Below are 19,749 nucleotides of genomic sequence, written 5' to 3' on the forward strand. Positions count from 1 at the left end.
GTGTTTCTAGGTGCTATGGTATATGTTAACTATTTATGACATGCATAACCCTTTAATGCACAAATGAATGAATCTTGGTTTCCAGATTCTTCTGTCCAGAATGACTAAGGTAGAGGTCAAAAGGCACAGTCTAAAACACAGCTGTAACAAATTAATAATTACATTAACTGTAAATAGCCTGAGTACAACAATTAAAAGATAGTGATTAGCTGTCTCTGACTGACTTATTTCACTTAACATTATACTCTCTAGCTCCATCCATGCCTTTGCAAATGGCAAGATTTATTCTTTAGGGCTGAATATACATGATTTCACTCATATGTGTAATTTAAGAAACAACCCAAATGAGCAAAGAAAAACAGAGAGAGAGAGGGAGAGAAACCAAGAAACAGACTCTTAACTATACTCAACAAACTGGTGATTATCAGAGGGTAGGTGGGTAGGGGGAATGGATAAAATAGGTGATTGGGATTAAGGGGGCATTGTCATGATGAGCACTGAGTAATGTATGGAATTTTTAAATCACTAGATTGTAGGCCTGAAACTAATATAACACTGTATGTATGCTAACTATATTAGAATTAAAATAAAAATTTAATAAATTTAAAAAGAGAGAGAAAAAAAGATAGGCAAAGAGGATTTAAAAAATGACCCAACAATAAGGCATCTATAATATAATTATATTATATATAATTTATTATATATATAATATATATATTATATATATATTATATTGCTTCAAATATAATGACATATATAAGCTAGAAGTATAAAAAGGAAAAAAGATGTCATTTAAGTATTAATAAAAAGAAAGTAGATTGACTATATTAATATCACAAAAGTAAACTACAGGGCAAAGAATATTATTAGGGATATAGCAGAACATTATATAATTATAAAAGTGTTAACCCACCAGGAAGACAGGAAGACATAGCAATCCTAAATGTGTATTCCCTGAACAACAGACTGCAAGTACCTTAAGCAAAAATTGATGGAACTGAAAAGAGAAAGAGACAAATTCACAATTATAATTGGAGATTTCAATACTATTCTCTCAACAACTGATAGAATAACTAGACACAAAATCATCAAGGATACTCAACACCATCAACAAACAAGATCTAATTGACATTTACAGAAAATCTGCATAACAAAAGAATACACGTTCTTTTTTAAGCACAGAATATATACCGAGACAAAGCATAGCCATGGCTATAAAAAAAAAATCCAAAAAATGCAAAAAAAACTAAAAGCAAATAGAGTATGTTCTCTGTCCACAATTGAAACAAACTAGAAATCAGTAACAGAAAGATAAGAAAATCTCCAAACTCTTGGAAACTAAATAACATGCTAAAATAACATAACAAACTAAATAAATCCATGAGTCAAAGAAGTACAACAGAAATTAAAAATATTTTAAACTGAATGAAAATACACATATAAAAATGTGAGGAACACAGCTTAAGCACTGCCAAGAGGGAAATTTATAGCATAAAGAGGAGATGAAAAGTCTGAAATCAATAATCTAAGTTCCCATTTGAAGAAACTAAGAAAGAATAGCAAAACAAATCCAAAGCAAGTAGAAGGAAATGCATAATAAAGATGAAAGCAGAAATCAAGAAAATTGAACACAGAAAAACAATAGAGAAAATCAATTAAATAAAAACCTGGTATTTTAATAAGTTTAATAAAATTGACAAAGGTAAAAGGAGAGAAGACATGAATTACTGATATTGGGAATGAAACAGAGAATATTGCAGAAGACCCTTCAGACATCAAAAGAATAATGGAATACTACCACCAATTCCACACACATATATTAGACAACTTAGATGAAGTGAATTCCACAAGAAGCGCAAACTACCACAACTTTCTTAATCTGAAATAGATCATTTGACTAGCCCTATACCTAATAAGAAAATGAATTTGTAATCAAAAACTTCTACACCAGAAATCCACAGGCCTGGATAGGTTCTCTGGAGAACTCTACCAAACACACAAGAAGTAATTAAAATTCTACACAATATTTTCCAGAAAATAGAAGACAAGGGAACATTTTCCAACTCATTCTATTAAGCCCATATTACCCTGATACCAAAAAGAGATAAAGGCAGTGATAAAAAAAGAGATAACTATAGACCAATATCCTTCATTATTACATATGCAAAAATGTATTAGCTATATTGGTTCAATATTCAAAAACCAATCAATAGAATCAACCAAATTAACAGGCTAGCGAAGAAAAAAACCCACATGATCCTTTTAATATAGACACAGAAAAAGCATCTGACAAAATTCGACATCCATTCATGATAAAAATTCTCAACACATTAGGAATATAACGAACCTTTCTCAACTTGTTTTTTTTTAATTCTACAAAAAACTTAAAGCTAACTTTGTGCTTAATGGTCAAAGATTGAAAGCTTTCCTTTAAGACCTGATGCTAGGTGAGGATGTCCACTCTCACTGCTACTGTTCAACATAGTACTGAAAGTTCTATCCAGCACATGGTAAGACAAGGAAATATAAGGTATATAGATCACAAAGGAAGAATGAAAACTTTCCCTATTTGGAGAGGACATGATGGTCTACCTAGAAATCCCAAGGAATCAAGAGCAACAAAAAAAAATTCTTAGAATTAGTGATTTCAGTGAGGTCACAGGATAGAAAATCAACATTAAAAAATTAGCCATATTTCTTTATACTAGCAATGAACATGTGGAAACCAAAATAAAAAACACAACAGTGTTTACAATTGCTTAGAAAAATAAAATACAAAACATGTGCAAGACATATATTGAAAAGTACAACAGCTGATGAAATAAATAAAAGATGTAAATAGACGGAGAGATATTCCACATTCATGGACTGGAAGACCCACTATAATAAAGATGTCAATTCTACTTAAATTGACATACAGGTCTGGGGTGCCTGGGTGGCTCAGTCAGTTGAGAGTCTGACTTCAGGTTAGGTCATGATCTCAAGGTTCGTGAGTTCAACCCCCGCATTGGGCTCTGTGCTGACAACTCAGAGCCTGGAGCCTGCTTCAGATTCTGTGTCTCCCTCTCTCTCTGCCCCTCCCCTGCTCGCACTCTTTGTCTCTGTCTCTCTCTCAAAAATAAATAAACATTAAAAAATTTTTAAATTGGTATAATGCAATTCCTATCAAAATCCCATCAATATTTAGACATAGACATAGTTATTCTAAACTTTTATGAAAAGGCAAATAAACTAGAGTAGCTAAAACAATTTTGAAAAAGAATAAAGTGGAGGAATCAGTCTGGCCAATTTCAAGACATTACATGGTTACGGTAATCTAGACTGTGTGGTAGGGGTAGAGAGACACATAGACAAATAAAACAAAATAGAGAACCCAGAAACAGCCCCACACAAGTACAATCACCTAATTTTTAACAAAGATGTGAAAGCAATTCTTAAGATGGACAGTCTTTTATTATTTTATTTTAGTATAGTTGACACACAATGTTACATTGGTTTCAGGTATACAACACAGTAATTCAACCTCTCAATATGCAATATGCTCACTACAGGGGTAGCTAAAATATGTCACTATACAACACTATTACAGTATCATTGACTATATTCCCTTTGTTGTGTCTTTTATTCCCATGACTTATTCATTCTCTAACTGGTCTCTTGTGTTCCCCACCCCATCCCAACTCTGGCAACCATCAGTTTATTCTCTGCATAGACCTGATTCTGCTTTTTGTTAATTCATTTGTTTTCCTTCTCAGATTCCACATTAGTGAAATCATATGGTATTTATCTTCCTCAGTGTCATTTATTTTACTTATCAGAATACCTCTAGGTCTATCCGTGTTGTTACAAATGGTAAGATCTCATCCTTTTTATGGTGGCATAATAATCCATTGTATACATATACCACATCTTCCTTATCCATTTGTCTACTGATCAACACTTAGGTTGCTCCCATATCTTGGCTGTTGTAAATAATGTTCCAATAAACACAGGGGTGCAAATACCTTTTCAAATTAATATTTTCCTTTTCTTTGGGTAAATACACAGTAGTAGAATTACTGGGTCATATAGTATTTCTATTTTTAATTTCTAGAGGAACCTCCACACTGTTTGCCACAGTGGCTGTACCAATTTACATTCCCACCACCAGTGTATGAGGGTTCCCTTTTCTCCACATCCTCACCAACACTTGTTATTTCTTGCATTTTTTTTTTAGTCATCCAGGCAGGTGTGGGGTGATATCTTATTTGGTTTTGACTTGCATTTCCCTAATGATGAGTGATGTTGAGCATGTGTCTGTTGGCCATCTGTATGTCTTCTTTGGAAAAATGTCTATTCAAGTCCTCTTTTTTTAAAGCCCATTTTTAAATCAGGTTGTTTGGGGCATTTTGGGTGTTGAGTTGTATAAGTTCTTTATATATTTTGGATATTAACCCTTTATTGGATATACTATTTGCAAATATCTTCTCTCATTCAGTAGGTTGTCTTTTTACTGAAAACCTTTTTATTGTCCTTCACTGTGCAAAAGCCTTTTATTTAATTTTAAATAAAGTTGCTGGAGCGATTAGATATCCATAGTCCAAAAGTGAAACTTCTACAGAAAGTAACTCAAATTGATCATGGGCTAAATGTAAGATAGAAAACTATAAAACTTTTAGTAAAGCAAAAATAGGAGAAAACTTTGAGCATCAGCAAGATTTACATGAGGAAAATATCATCAAATAAAAAAAATCACCAAAATTAACTTCTTTTCTGAGAAACTCTGTTAAGAGAATGAAAAGATGAGCTATAGATTAGGAAAATATATCTGTAAGCCACATATGTGAAAAAGGACTCACATCTAGAATATATAATGAACTCTCAACACTCAACATTTTAAAAACTTAATTAGAAAATGACCAAAAGACATAAAAAAACATTTTGCCAGAGATGATATACAGCAAATAAGCACATGAAAATGTGTTCAACAAAACTAGGCATTAGGCGAATATAGACTAAAACCACAATGAAATATCACTACACAAATATTAGAAAATATTAGAACAGCTAAAACCTTTATTTTTTTTAAGTTTTTATTTAAATAACAGTTAACATATAGTGTAATATTAAGTTTCAGGTGTACAATATAGTGACTGAACACTTCCATCCCTGTGCTCATCAGGATAAGTGCACTCCTTAATCGCCATGAACAGCTAAAACTTTTCAATTGTGACAATATCAAATGCTGATGATGACGTGGAGAAACTGTCTCTCTCGTATATTACTGAAGTTAATAGCATAGCCACCCTGTAAAAGTTTGGCAGTTTCTGAACAAAACAAAACTAAACAAAACAAAAAATTAAACACACACTTAACATACCATGTAGCATTTGCATTCCTGGGCACTTATCCCAGAGAAATGAGAACTTATGGTCACACAAAAACATGTAAACAATTGTTCGTAGCAGACTTATTTGTAATAGCCCAAAACTGGAAACTACGCAGATGTCTTTTAATGGTGACTGGCTAAACAAACAGCGGTACATCCATACCCTGGAATACAACTACAATAAAAAGAAATAAACCATTGCTACATGCAATAACTTGGATGAATCTCAAAGAAATAATACTAAGTGAAAAAATGCCAATTTCAAAAGGTCAAATACTACATGATCCCATTTATATAAACATTCTCTACATGAGAAAATTAGAGATAGAAAACAGATTGGTAGTTGCTAGGAGTTAAGGATGTTGGGGGTTACGGTGTCTGTACGACTATCACAGGGTAGCACAATGGAGATCTTTGTGGTAATAAACAGTTCTGTATCTTGATTGTGGTGATGGTTACACAAATCTACACAAGTGGTAAAATTACATAGAATTATTCACACACAGTGCATCCATGTCAAACTCCTTGATATGATATTATACCCAAATTTTATAAGATGTAACCATTAGGAGAAACTAGGTGAAGGGTTCTTGGGTTCTGTCTATATCATCTTTGCAACCTCCTGTAAAGCTATCATTATTTCAGAATAACAAGTACCAATCAATCAACCAAACAACTAATCATTCTAAAAAAGAGAGAAGGTGAAATAAAAGCAGTATCAGATGAACAAAAACTAAGAAAATCTGTCACCAGCAGACCTGCACTACAAGAAATGATTCAAAGAAATTCTTTAGGAACAAATACCAGATGGAACTTCTAGGAAGCAAGAATATTATAAATAGTAAATATGTGGATGTAAAATGCTATTTTCTCCCACTCAGTTTCTTTAAACGACAAGTGACTTTTTAAAGCAATAACCAGGGGCGCCTGGGTGGCTCAGTCGGTTAAGCGGCCGACTTCGGCTCAGGTCATGATCTCACGGTCCGTGAGTTTGACCCCCGCGTCGTTCTCTGTGCTGACAGCTCGGAGCCTGAGGCCTGTTTCAGATTCTGCGTCTCCCTCTCTCTGACCCTCCCCCGTTGTTCATGCTCTGTCTCTCTCTGTCTCAAAAATAAATAAACGTTAAAAAAAAAAAAGCAATAACCATAACACCGGCTTGTGAGGTTTATGATGTATATAAAAATAAAATACATTAAGCAATAATACCAAGGACAGGAGTGGGGGGTAAGTGGAGTTATACTGTTGCAAGGTTCTTACACCTTACATGATGTAGTACAAAGCTAACTTTTGACAGACTATAACAAGTTAAGGATATAATCACTAAAGCAACCACTGAAAACAAAACACAAAAAGGGCATACATAAAAAGCCTATTGAAATGTAAATGGAAAAATTTAGAGACTACAGATAGCTTGAAAGTTAAAGACTGTAAACATATATGTCATGTACAAATGAAGCCTAAGAAAGCTGCAGTGGTTGTATCAATATTAAAGTAAATGTCAAAACCAGGACTATCATCTGAGATAAAGAGGACATTTAAAAATTATTAAGGGAGGAGGGGCCAAATGGCAGAGAAGTAGGGAGATCCGAAGTTCCCTCATCTCTCAAACACAGCAGTGTTGAGGCCAAAGGACTCTGAACTCCAAGAGTCCAGGCTGCAAAGTGATAGAGACGCCTTCAGGGACCCATAGGGACAACATGACAGGCCATACCGGCGTGACTGTGAACTGGGAGAGATAAAACAGGAGGCAGAGGAAAGGAGGGGAGGGATCCCCTTCTGTGGAGAGACAAAGGGAAGAGAAAAAGAGGCTGGGGAAGTGTAATACGGTATCTGGACAAGAGAAAAACCATGGACCAGGATGGAGAAAGATCCAATCTAACTGTGGGGCTTTCTCCAGACTGGGGCCAGCTGCCCTGTTTGAGTACCTGAGGAGGAAGGGAGCCAGCCCGGTTCAGTAACTAGTTCAGAGGCATAGTGCGCAATGGGAGAAAGCAATCCCCTCCCTGGAGTGCTATGGGAAGAAGGTATGTAGCCATTCAAAGGGCAAAGGTTGCCTGTGCCCACCAGCCAGAGGCCATAAATGAGGCAGTGCAAAGCAGCACTTACCTGAAACCAGGGTGGATGGAGTGGGAACCTTAAAGACATCAGGGTTTAAATCCCAGCCCAATGCCAGGAAGGCACAGGAGTCAGCAGAGTGGGACAAACCGCCTCGTTTGCACCCGCAACACAGTGAGGATGGCTTGAACAGACTTGTTGGGGACACACGGTCCATGGAGGAGACACTGGGGGGTCGCCATTTTTCTCCCCACCACCACCAAGGCAGGGCTTCAGGGAACCGACAGTGGACAGTGGGCCCACAGTGGAGGTGGGACCCACCTACACCAAACCACGCCCCACTGTGCCTGGTAAGTGCATGTCTACTGGAGGAGAAAACAGGCAACCACCTCTTTGACATCAGCCTCAGCAATTTCTTGCTTGACACATCTCCAAAAGCAAGGGAATTAAAAGCAAAAATGAACTATTGGGACCTCATCAAGATAAAAACCTTCTGCACTGCAAAGGAAACAATCAACAAAACTAAAAGGCAACCAACAGATTGGGAAAAGATATTTGCAAATGACATATCAGATAAAGGGTTAGTCTCCAAAATCTATGAAGAACTTACCAAACTCAACACCCAAAAAACAAATAATCCACTGAAGAAATGGGCAGAAGACATGAATAGACACTTTTCCAAAGAAGATATCCAGATGGCCAACAGACACATGAAAAGATGCTCCATGTCACTCACCATTAGAGAACTACAAATTAAAACCACACTGAGATACTATCTCACACCGGTCAGAGTAGCTAAAATTAACAACTCAGGAAACTATAGATGCTGGCAAGGATGTAGAGAAATGGGAACCTTCTTGCTTTGTTAGTGGGAATGTAAACGGGTGCAGCCACTCTGGAAAACTATGGAGGTTCCTCAAAGAATTAAAAATAGAGCTATCCTACGACCCAGCAGTAGCACTATTAAATTTATCCAAGGGATACAGGAATGCTGATTCATAGGGGCACAGGTATCCCAATGTTTATAGCAGTGCTTTAAACAATAGCCAAATTATGGAGAGAGCCTAAATATCCATCACCTGAAGAATGGATAAAGAAGGTATGGTTTATATATACAATGGAATACTACCTGGCAATGAGAAAGAATGAAATCATGCCATTTGCAGCAACATGGATAAAACTGAAAGGTATTATGCTGAGTGAAATAAGTCAGAGAAGGACAGATATCATATGTTTCACTCATATGTGGATCTGAAGAAACTTAACAGAAGACCATAGAGGAAGGGAAGGGGAACAAAATAGTTACACACAGAGAGGGAAGTAGGCAAACCATAAGAGACTCTTAAATACAAACTGAGGGTGGATGAGGGAGTTGTGGAGAGGGAAAAATGGGTGATAGGCATTAAGGAGGGCACTTGTTGGGATGAGTACTGGGTGTTGTATGTAAGCGATGAACCACGGGAATCTACCCCGAAAACCAAGAGCACACTTTACACACTGTATGTTAGCCAATTTGATAATAAATTATATTAAAAATAATAAAAATAAAAATTTTTTAATTCATCAGAAAGATATGACAATCCTAAATGTGTGTGTGTACTTATTACAGCTTCAAATTACATGAAAAAAATTTACAGAACTAAGAAAAGGACAAAGCCACTATGCAAAAATATCTCTGAAGACACAGAACATCTCTGATACAATAAAACCAACTACCTTGAACAAATTAACATTTATAAATATTACCTCACAACTGCAGAATACACATTCTTTTCAGATGTGTTATGAAATGTGCACAATAAAACAAATCTCAGTACATTTTAAAAGACAAAAATCTTACTGTGTTTTCTAACATAAACAGAAGTAAATAACAAGACAGCTTTAAAAATCCAAAAATATTTGAAAATTAAACATTTCTTTTAAAAATGAATCAAAGAAAAAAGTCACAAGAGAAAAAATATTCTGAACTCAATAATGATGAAAATAATGATGAAAATCTATCAAGATTTGGATTCAGCTAAAGCAATCCTTAGAGGAATTTTAAATGACTATGTGAAAGGAGAAGAAAGGCTTAAAATCAATTACCTAAGTTTCCACATTAAGCTGGAAAAAGGAATGCAAATTAAACTCAAAGTAAGTGGCTAGAAATAATAAAGATCAAAGCAGATATCAATGAAATAAAAAACAAAGAATAGGGAAAAAGAAACAACAAAACCAAAATTTGGTTCTTTGGAAAGAGTTGTGATATACTGCTAAAAAGACTCATCAAGAAAGAAGTGAGAAAAAACACAAATTATATCTGAAATGAAAGAGGGAACATCACTATAGATTCTGCAGGCATTAAAAAAAGTGTTAAGGGAATATTATGAAACATGTTTTGTCAATATATTGGAAAACACTGATGAAGTGAACAAAGTCCTTGAAAAACAAAACTTTCTAAAATTGGCATGATGAAACAGAAAATCTGAATAGCCCTATGTCTATTACAGAAATGGAATTCTTGTCCAAATTTTCCTATAAACAAAACTTCAGGTTCAGGTAAGTTTCACTGGTGAGTTCCATCAAACATTTACAGAAGAAATTATACCACTCATATAAAAGCACCATCAGAACATACAGGAGGAAGGAATACTTTCAAATCATTTTATGAGGCCAGCATAATCCTGATGCCATAGTCTAACAAGGGCATTAAAAGAAAATCACAGAGCAGTATTTTCCATGACCTTAGATTGAAAAATCCTTGACAAAATATACGGAACTGCTATTTTTGCAAATATTAATAACTGAATTATAGTTATTTGAAATACAAGATAAAACTTTCAGTTTGTTTCCTTATGTAGGAATCCCATAGACCCTGACTCTGGCAGCCCCACCCCCAGCCCTCGCTGAAAGGTATTTAGAAGGTATAGGGCTGGTTGTACCACCCCTTACAGAAGGATAAATAACGCACAGCCTGAACCCTGAAGAGCAAAGTCCTTGCCATTAGAATGGGCCTCCAGATCAGTCTGTAACAACCACATCCCCTACACCTTCCTTATCACCAGTGTAGAACAAAGCTGCCAAGAGAACTGGTGAAAAATCTCAAAACAACAGTATTATTGGCCACTCAATAAATACATGCTGAATTAATTAATTAATTGGCTAATTCAAAATTACTGAGTAAAATCCAAGTAATAGAAATTGCCCTGATTGAAGGAGTGCTCCTCAAATAGGGTGTTACTCATACATTGAACAGGACACTCCTGCTGGGTGGGCTATCTCACATGCTGTAAGACATTCTGTATCCCTGGTCCCCTGGGCCCTATATTTCAGTAGCAACCCAAATCAATATGTCATCAGAAAATAAACAAAAGCAGGGTGCCTGGGTGGCTCCGTTGGTTGAGCGTCTGACTCTTGATTTCAGCTCAGGTCATAACCCCAGGGTCGTGGGATCCAACCCCACATGGGGCTCCAAGCTAAGTGTGGAGTCTACTTAAGATTGTCACTCTCTCCCTCTGTCCCTCTCACCTGCTCATACTCTCACTCTCTCTAAAATAAAATTAAAAATTAAAAATTAAAAAACAAAAGCAAAACCAAAATACACCCTCATCCATTTCTATACTCCCTGTTGGAAAGCTATACTACTGGGAGTTCAGGACCAAATTTCTAACCAATGTATTTAAAAACACTGGACCATGATATCACATAAAGAGAGGCTATGACAGGAAAACAGCATGTTCTCCCTGAAACCATACACAGCTATTGTCTTAATCAACAGCCTCCTGAAGGGGTCTGCACATCCCAAGGGATGAAGAAGACATCTTCTGTGGTGTGCACAACTTCTATTTACTTTTATTTCATCTTTAAAAGGGCAAAGAATGAAACGCAGCATTACTAATACTTAATAAGTGGACTGATAATCATACACCTATATAACAAACATATATTGGAGATCCATGCACAAACATTTTTTACCAATAAAGATGAGAGATCAGAACAAGCTCAGAGGCGTGTGGTTTTGAGGGGCCTTCAGAGCTGATGCAGTGTCCCCTCCAAGGCTACGGGACGGGATGCTGGTTGGGTTCTCCAACCGATACTACTTTGTGAGTACTATACCTTCACAATGTGGGAATCCGATCTGTGACAAAATCTGTTTCAAGGTCAATTTTTTGCTCTTAAGCCCATGTAGTTGAAGCCATTCCTCAGATGAGATGAGACTCTGCCCGGCCAAATCTGTCTTGGTGTTGCTTAGTCTCTCTTGCCCCTGCAGCTGCTGCTCAGAGATGGTGGAAGATGAATCTGCTAGCTCCATCTCGGAATTAGGATCTAAATCACAGAGACCTCCTATAAGGGCAAGTGTGAAAATCAGACTTCCTGAAGACTTGGAACCAATCTAACATCAACAGGGGATTGGTTTAATATAAATTACAGTGCAACCATTAAGTGGAATTCTATCTACCAGTTAAAATTTTTAATATAGATGTATATTTGCCAACAAAGATGCCCACATATATTGCTAAAATTTATCCATAAAATTCAATCTGCATCCATCCATACTCCTATACACACAGAAGAACACCTAGAAAGGTAAATACCAACAGGTTACAGTAGTTTTATCTGTGTGGTGGGAATATGTGTAGTTTTTGCCTTTTCCATTCTGTTTAAATTTTTACACTGAATATTTAGACATTTCTGAAAGAGGATTTACTTTCATAATCAGAAAAAAATGCAAAGTTCTTCCATTTTGGAAAATAAACATTCGCTCCCGAACCTTCATTACACATCAGTATTCCAATTATAATTGCACCTGACCTTTCACTTCCAAAGGATAAAGAGGGTAAAACCCTGAGAGGAAACACACCTGTTCTGTAAGTGGAGTGTCTAATTGGGAGCTAGTGATAGCGTGGGAACTGGATTGCAGCTCAGCCCAGCTAGAATACATGGATTCACTTGCCAAATGTTTTATTTTAAAGTTGGACTTAAACATTCTGAATCATGTAGCCAGCTGTTCTGGGACCAGCTGGACTCAAGGCAATATGCTACATATTAAACTTATCTAGACCCGCCTAAATATAGCTAGTGTGCACAAGAGGAAAGGAGTGGCCAGACGGTAATGCAATCTTAACCCACTCATCACAACTTCAAGGGAAGGCCTGATTAACTTGGAGAAAGACAAAGGTCTGCTCTTCTCTGTACCCAGAGTGTGAAACACATATAAATTTGTTCCCTGGACTATAAAACTTCAACAAGAGTAGTTTCCCATTTCTAAAACTCCAAACATATTCCCTGCATGACTCTGTTACAGTATGAACAATCAAATACAGAAATCAGTTGAACAGGGGCACCTGGGTGGCTCAGTCGGTTAAGCATCCTACTTTAACTCAGGTCATGATCTCAAGGTTCGTGAATTCAACCCCCACATCAGGCTGTGCGCTGACAGCTCAGAGCCTGGAGCCTGTTTCAGGTTCTGTGTTTCCCTCTCTCTCTCTACCACTCCCCTGCTTGTGCATTCTCTCTCTCTCTCTCTCTCTCTCTCTCTCTCTCTCTCTCTCTCTCTCAAAAAAAAAAATCACCTTTAAAAAACATTTTTTAATAAATAAAAAAAAGAAATCAGTTGGACATAGGCTAGGGAGTTTTCATAAAAAAGATATTAGAAATATTATTATTAGCAATGAATGAGTTTTTCGTGGGTAAGCACTTGATTGCAAAGAGCTATGTCCAAATAAATTATTTAGAAATCATTATCCTTTAGTAATTGTGCCTTGTTTATATACCCTCTTTTATTCCAAGTACCTTTTACCCTCAAGTTCCCAGTTGTCTGAGCTACTAAGTTTGGGCTTCTCCTCTGACTTTAGACTCACAGAATGTGAAAACAAGAACAGACTTTAACTTTCTTTTTGAGATCTGTCCAACAAAGACTGCCAGCTGAAGAACTTTTAAATTTGGTTAACAGTTCCTATAGAAACAAGAAAAGTAATCTCAGAATAAAGATTTTTTACTATCTCATCATTTCCAGTTAATCTTTCTTTTCCCTGACAGACTCACCCACCTCCTATGTTTTTCTTACTAGAGGGAGCTACATGTCAGAGGTTCAAAAGGGGGCACAGCTATACAAATTGTCTTATAAGTCTCCTAAACTGGATTTTGGACATTTAAAGAAGGTTTCAGAAGAGTCATACTTTTTTTTATATAAGATTTTCTTTTTTTTTAATGTTTATTTTTGAGAGAGAGACAGAGCATGAGCAGGGGAGGGGCAGAGAGAGAGGGAGACAGACTCTGAAGCAGGCTCCAGGCTCCCAACTGTCAGCGCAGAGCCCAATGTGGGGCTTGAATTCATGAACCACGAGATCATGACCTGAGCAGAAGTCAGATGCTTAACCAACTGAGCCACCCAGGCCCGAACATGTTCTTGATCCCAAACAAAATACAACTGAATCCTCCAGCTAAGGTGCATGCCCCAGTGCCTCCTGCACTCACGTGGCTTAAAAAATTTTTTAAATAAATATTTTTAAAAAGGTCTGGTTGGCTCTATTGAATTTGAGAAACTGTATGAGTCATTCTGATTCAGATCTTGACTAAGGATTTTTAAGCCTAAGACTACCCACATTGTCAGAAATGAAAGAACCTGGAAAATGGAAATAATCCGAGAAAACAGGAAGAAAGGGGTGCCTGGGTGGCTCGGGTGATTAAACGTCCAAACAGAGGGGATCATTCTACTCAGGCTGTATAAGAGATACTCTGTCAGGGGGCGTCTGGGTGGTTCAGTTGGTTGAACGTCCAACTTCGGCTCAGGTCATGATCTCACGGTTCATGAGTTCAAGCCCCACATTGGGCTCTGCACTAACAGCTAGGAACCTGGAGCCTGCTTCAGATTCTGTGTCTCTCTCTCTCTCTCTCTCTCTCTCTCTCTCTCTGGGAAAAATAAATAAACATTTAAAAAAATTTTTTTAATTAAAAAAAAAAAAAGATACTCTGTCAGAGCACGGGAGCCTGCCAGAGCAATGATGCCAAATGACCCAACAAAGCAACCCCTCCACACACTGCCCACCTGCTTTCCCATACCTAAGGTGGTCTCAGGCAGTTCTCCTATGTGAAATCTTAGAGTTCAAGGCCCATTTCAAACTCTATCCCCTCTATTAAGCCTCTCCAGACCGCCTCCCCAACCTTCCACAGCATGTTTCCAGCAAAGTTCCAACTGTCACTTTGACACTTCACCAATATGACCTTGGGCACTTCAGGTTTGCCTTGTCTAAACTAAAAGGTTCAATGATTGCAGGGACAAACTATATGAATGTCCTCAGTACAGTGCCTTAAATACAGCAGGCACTTTGTAAGGGTGTTGAATTAAATTGATCACTCAGAATTACTAAGAATCCTGATTTTTTAAAAAAAATTTTAACGTTTTTGAGAGAGAGAGAGAGAGAGAGAATGGGGGGGGGGCAGAAAGAGGGGGACAGAGGATCCGAAACAGGCTCTGTGCTGACAGCAGAGAGCCCAATGCGGGGCTCAGACTCAGGAACCATGAGATCATGACCTGAGCCAAAGTCGGACGTTTAATCAACTGAGCCACCCAGGCACCCTGAGAATCCTAATTTTTCAATAAGGCAGCAATTTTTTTAGGTCAAACAAGGCTAAAATCGGGAAATAGCGTCTCTTTAACAGAGACATTTTATCTTCCAGATATTACTATGTTGTTATTATTATTACTATGACTTTTCAGAATCTCTTCATCTGAGGTTATTACAAATTGGGGAACAGAGGAATCCAGAAGTAAGAAACAAGAAGTCCAGTTGAACACTGCCCTAAGTTTCAAAAGCTATCTCAAGAGCTAAAGTTTGGGGAAATAGGAAGGGATTTCCAAAAAAGAATGTGGAAATATAAACAAAAAAAAAAAATAGAAGAGAAACAAAAGAAGCGAAAGTCTGAGCTGAAGGTAAGAGCAGGGAGGCAGAGCTTGGGGGAACACAGAAAGGTAAAGTCGGCAGAAGTCAAAAGCCCCAACCAAGGGAACAAGGGGCTCCAAGTGCAGCCAGTCTGTACTGCTGAAGTCTGCCCATAGGGGGCAGCCAAGAGATGCCCCAAGGTTGTTCTGAGGTGAGCACCTTGGGGAAATTCTCATGGCTTAAGAGATTGGGTCCTACATAGTCAGAGGTTGAGGCACAATGCACTTCAAGTCCATTAATTCAGATTAAACATTCGGTATACTCCTGTTTTGTTATCAACACCCAAAACTTCTATATCATTGTTAATTCTTACTGAAAATGAAGCATAGGTTAGGTGGATATATCTTGTGATTTATGTGAGTTTTGAATTATAATTATTCCAGGGAGAAAGGAAGCTGGGTCAAGCTGCTTGGGTATCCTCCTGCAACTCTCCCCCAGAAACCCTTAATCTACTTCTCCCTCCATTTTCTTGCCCTTAAAGAGCAAGGCTAGCCTGTGATCATCTGCTCAAATAATGTGGGTAGAGGCAAGGACAGTGAAATGGACTGGCCCACGGCTGAGAAAATGTAGCCAAGAAAAGAAGATCTAAGAATAACTAACTGGGCTGCTTTAGGAAGGTCATTGCTGAGAAGAAAGAAACCAAGAGCTCCCAAGAAGATAAAAGGAAAACTCTACCAAGTGGAAACTAAGCCTAATTAAGTTTTATGTCCATATGAAAAGAGCAAAAGACAATGGAGTTTGTCCTAGTGAGGTGATTGTTAAAACCATGTAAGTGTAGAAGGGAGAGAGAGGAGATATCCCAGAACGGAAAGTTGTAGAAATCTGGACACAAGCAAATCCCTTTGTTTTGGACTATTCATGTTCTCACTATTTCTTAAAAATAAATTTCTCCTGGGGGGTGCCTAAGTGGCTCAGTTGGCTAAACGTCCAACTCTTTATTTTGGCTCAGGTCATGATCTCAGGGTTGGTGAGATGGAGCCGGCCAGTTGGGCTCTGCGCTGACAGTGCGGAGCCTACATGGGAATCTCTTTCAAAAATGAACATAAAATAATAAATAAATAAATAAATAAATAAATAAATAAATAAATAAATAAATAAATATCTCTTGGTTCTTGTATTAATTCCAAGCCTAACGAACTTCACCTTACTATTGTTGGCCTATGATAAGACAGAAAGCTGGAAAACTGGTTCCCCACCAGAGGGGCTGAGCTCCGCTGTGAGTGGGGTATGGTGGTTAGAGCTGTGCAGTAGGAGGGGTCGGTACCTTGTGTCTCAGCCTGACCACAGAACCAAATAGTTAAGTGAACCTGGGAAAATCGTTGAGCTTTTGTGGAGGGCAGTGCAAGTCGGAAACTGCATAATTCCAAGCTTTCCCTCCACACCCTGCTGGAAACCTTGGCACCTGGAAGGTTCTGGCGTGGAAGGGATCGCATCCCACTTACTAGGCAATCTGTCGGATGAAAGACAAGACGGTTCCTGTTCAGCAGCCGCCCTCCCATTTTCTGGGGGCCTTCTGACCCCCGAGGGCGGGTGAGACGCGCATCCCCCTGGTTGATAAAGCACCAACTCCCTCGGGCAAAGGGTCGGCGCTTGGCTCGAAGGACTCCAGACGTTCTATTTCTCTGTGACCCGAGAGCTAAACTCAGAGCATGTTGACCACGGCGTAGCCCGGGTTGCTCGGACGCGGCCAACCACAGCAGGGCTCCCTGAGCCGGCCCCGCCCACGGAGCGTGCGCCCAGTGGAGGCGGGGCCAGCGGGACGAAGGGGCGGGGCTCTAAGGCAGGGTCCGGGGCGAGGTTTCGAAGGTGGGTGTGCTGGATTCCTGAGGCACCCAAGGTCACCACCTCAGACCCAAAGCAAGGGCCCCCACGCTAGGGGACAGGGTGGATGGCACTGCCCTCTATGCCTGCTGTTACAGGGAAAATTAACAACGACGGTGAATATTTATTAACTAAGTTAACAAGCAGATAAACATACTGACGAGCCTGGGTAAGGGGCGAGAAAGGCGCCCAAGGCGGGAGGTAGGCCAGTGCATTGTAGCAAACATTGCAATTAACTTCTGTACGTGCTTTGCAGCGTGTAGAGCACTTACACCTGTGTAATTTTGTTTAATTTTCACCTGAACGCTGTGAAGAGCTATTTTCTTCATTTTACGGTTGAGGGAAAGAAGCTTAAAGAGGTGGGGCAGTTACAGATCGCTCAGGGGTGGAGCGAATGTGAAGCTTAGACGGGTGAGACAGTGAGCTGCAGTTTTGGAGGAGGGGCTGCAATTACCGAAATACCCTTACCTATCAGATATGAGTATTCCTATAGTATTATTTTCTCCATTCGGCTTTGTTTTTAACCTTATTTTTACTGTATCAAGTAAGCAAAGAGCTCAAAATACATGCCTGTGATTTTTCAGTCACTCAAATAAAATTGTGCTTACGAAATACATCTTTAAATCCTTAATAAAAGATCCCACAGGCAAGTATTGTTTTACTATGTTGGGATATTAAAGTGTGTTTCAGATTACAAAACTCAAAAAGTGACCAGATCATTTGTAGGTTTTTGAATCAAAGATCAAATAAAACATAGTTAATAATCAAACTGAACAATTCTGTCCCCAACAAAAAAAAAATTCTACTTCACCCACAAGAGTTATTTTCCTACATTCTTTTAATGCCTTCATAACTTTAAAAGTACCAAAATGTTTGATCTCAGATCAAAAATCATTCCATAACATTATTAGATTGTATACCGCTGACCTTGCAAAGACGCCTGCAACCACACCACTAAAGAACAAACACAAATTCAACAGTACAAAAAAAGGTTGTGTGCAGAAGGAGAGTAGTATAGCAGCCACGCCCACATTTGCCAATGCCACAGTGATCCTGGCTGTCCCCACCCTGCCAGACTAATATTGGGTCTCAGGGGTTAGATAGAGCACAAAACATTCACACAGCCAAAACCCTGCCTTACATAGTCACACCAGACACTCCTATCCTCACCTTCACCCCGTGCATTTTCCTTTTCCTGGGACACTTGCCACTTATATGCAAGTAACTGCAGATGATTCTATGCTTTAGTCAATTATATATATGTGCCTGCATGAGTAAGTTCATATGAAAATGTGAAACATGAATTACTTTAATTGCAGATAGACAAATGAGCAGATTAGGTCCTTTTGCAGTACTGCATAGTTGATTCTGACTTGAATTCAGCTAGCCACAGGATGATTCACCTCCTTTTTGTTTGTTGGGTGGCCTGGAATAAGAATACCTTTTGCACTGAACTTTATATACCATTGTACTGAACTTTAACAAATTTGTTTTGAATTTACACTTCACAGATCATTTGTATCTTACTCTCAACCTCAGTAATTGGCACTTACCATCTGACTCCCATCCTTACCTTCAGATTCTTTGCCACTGCCCACAACATAAACGCTCCAGCAGAGACTCTATTGTCCCTGCCTCTGACTACAGATGCCTTTACTCAGATCACTCCCCTCACCTGGATCACACTACTTGGGAGCCACAGACCCCCAGGTCATTCACAGTCAGCTCAAGCTCTTCTCTCTTCACAAAACCTTTCGTGGACACTCCAGTCCCAGTAATTTTTCTCCACGTGTCCAGACTCAGAGCAGCCATTGTCAGTTAGCACTCTTGGCAGTGGTATACTGCCTTGTGACAGCTTTTCCATTGTTATTTGACCTTTGTGCTGTTTTTTCAGGTTGAATCATTTTTCTTTTTCTTTAAACAAGTCTATCATGGGCACTACTTGTGTTTATGATCATGATTAGAATCTTTGGGGGTGGGGGAGGTCAATAAAGAGAAGAAAAGCAGTTTTCCTAAGCCCACTGCAAGAACTGGAATCAGAGGAGCAGTAGAATATTGATCAAGGGAATCATATATGTGTGTGAAAAAGAGTTGGAGGTGGACTTAACCCAGAAGCATTCCTCAGAAGAGGAAGGTAGGGGGAGAGGAACAAGAGGAGGATGGAGTTGAGCAAGTAAGTCAGACTGCAGTTGAGGCTGAGTGTTGGTTGGCACTGTTGGTCTAGGGTGTTTGGGCCGTCAGAGGCTGCCTTGAGAGAGGCGGATAGAAGCAGGGGAAGGCAAAGTACAAATGAACATTTGTATATATTATGTTCTGCACTTCACTGTTCACTATTTGGGGAGTGGCTGCAAACCTGTGGCTCTCAATTTAACATCTTTTGGAAAGAACAGAGCTTTTAGGCATAACTGTTCTACTCTTGATAATTACTATGTTCAGGGTTAACCAACATTTAAAATAATAGCTAGAATTTATTAAAAGGACTTAAAGTGCTTTGTTCTCAGCACTTTAAATATATCACTTCTTTTAATCCTTACAAAGCTCCAGAAGGAAAATGCTATGATTATCCCCATTTTACGGATAAGT

The 19,749-nt window shown here is 38.6% G+C and overlaps 1 protein-coding gene across 9 annotated transcripts in view; it reads right to left on the bottom strand.

The window, feature by feature from the left end:
• The window catches only part of VWA3B (von Willebrand factor A domain containing 3B), a 215,226-nt gene extending 198,265 nt beyond the window's left edge, over positions 1-16,961 (bottom strand). For 7 of the 9 annotated variants that reach the window (XR_007151160.1, XR_007151161.1, XR_007151162.1 and 4 more), the window contains exons 1-2: positions 16,788-16,961; positions 11,519-11,746 (exon numbers count right to left, since the gene is read on the bottom strand). Coding sequence is in view for 5 of the 9 variants with exons in the window: in XM_047854135.1 (XP_047710091.1) it covers positions 11,519-11,714 (196 nt within the window). In the remaining 4 variants the exon portion in view is untranslated. Of the gene's footprint in view, positions 1-11,518; positions 11,747-16,787 lie in introns of those variants that run through there. The other 2 variants (XM_047854132.1, XM_047854136.1) reach the window with 2 other exon arrangements.
• Positions 16,962-19,749: the final 2,788 nt, after the last annotated feature.

This window comes from Prionailurus viverrinus, chromosome A3 (assembly GCF_022837055.1).
Source record: "Prionailurus viverrinus isolate Anna chromosome A3, UM_Priviv_1.0, whole genome shotgun sequence".
NCBI lineage: Eukaryota > Metazoa > Chordata > Mammalia > Carnivora > Felidae > Prionailurus > Prionailurus viverrinus.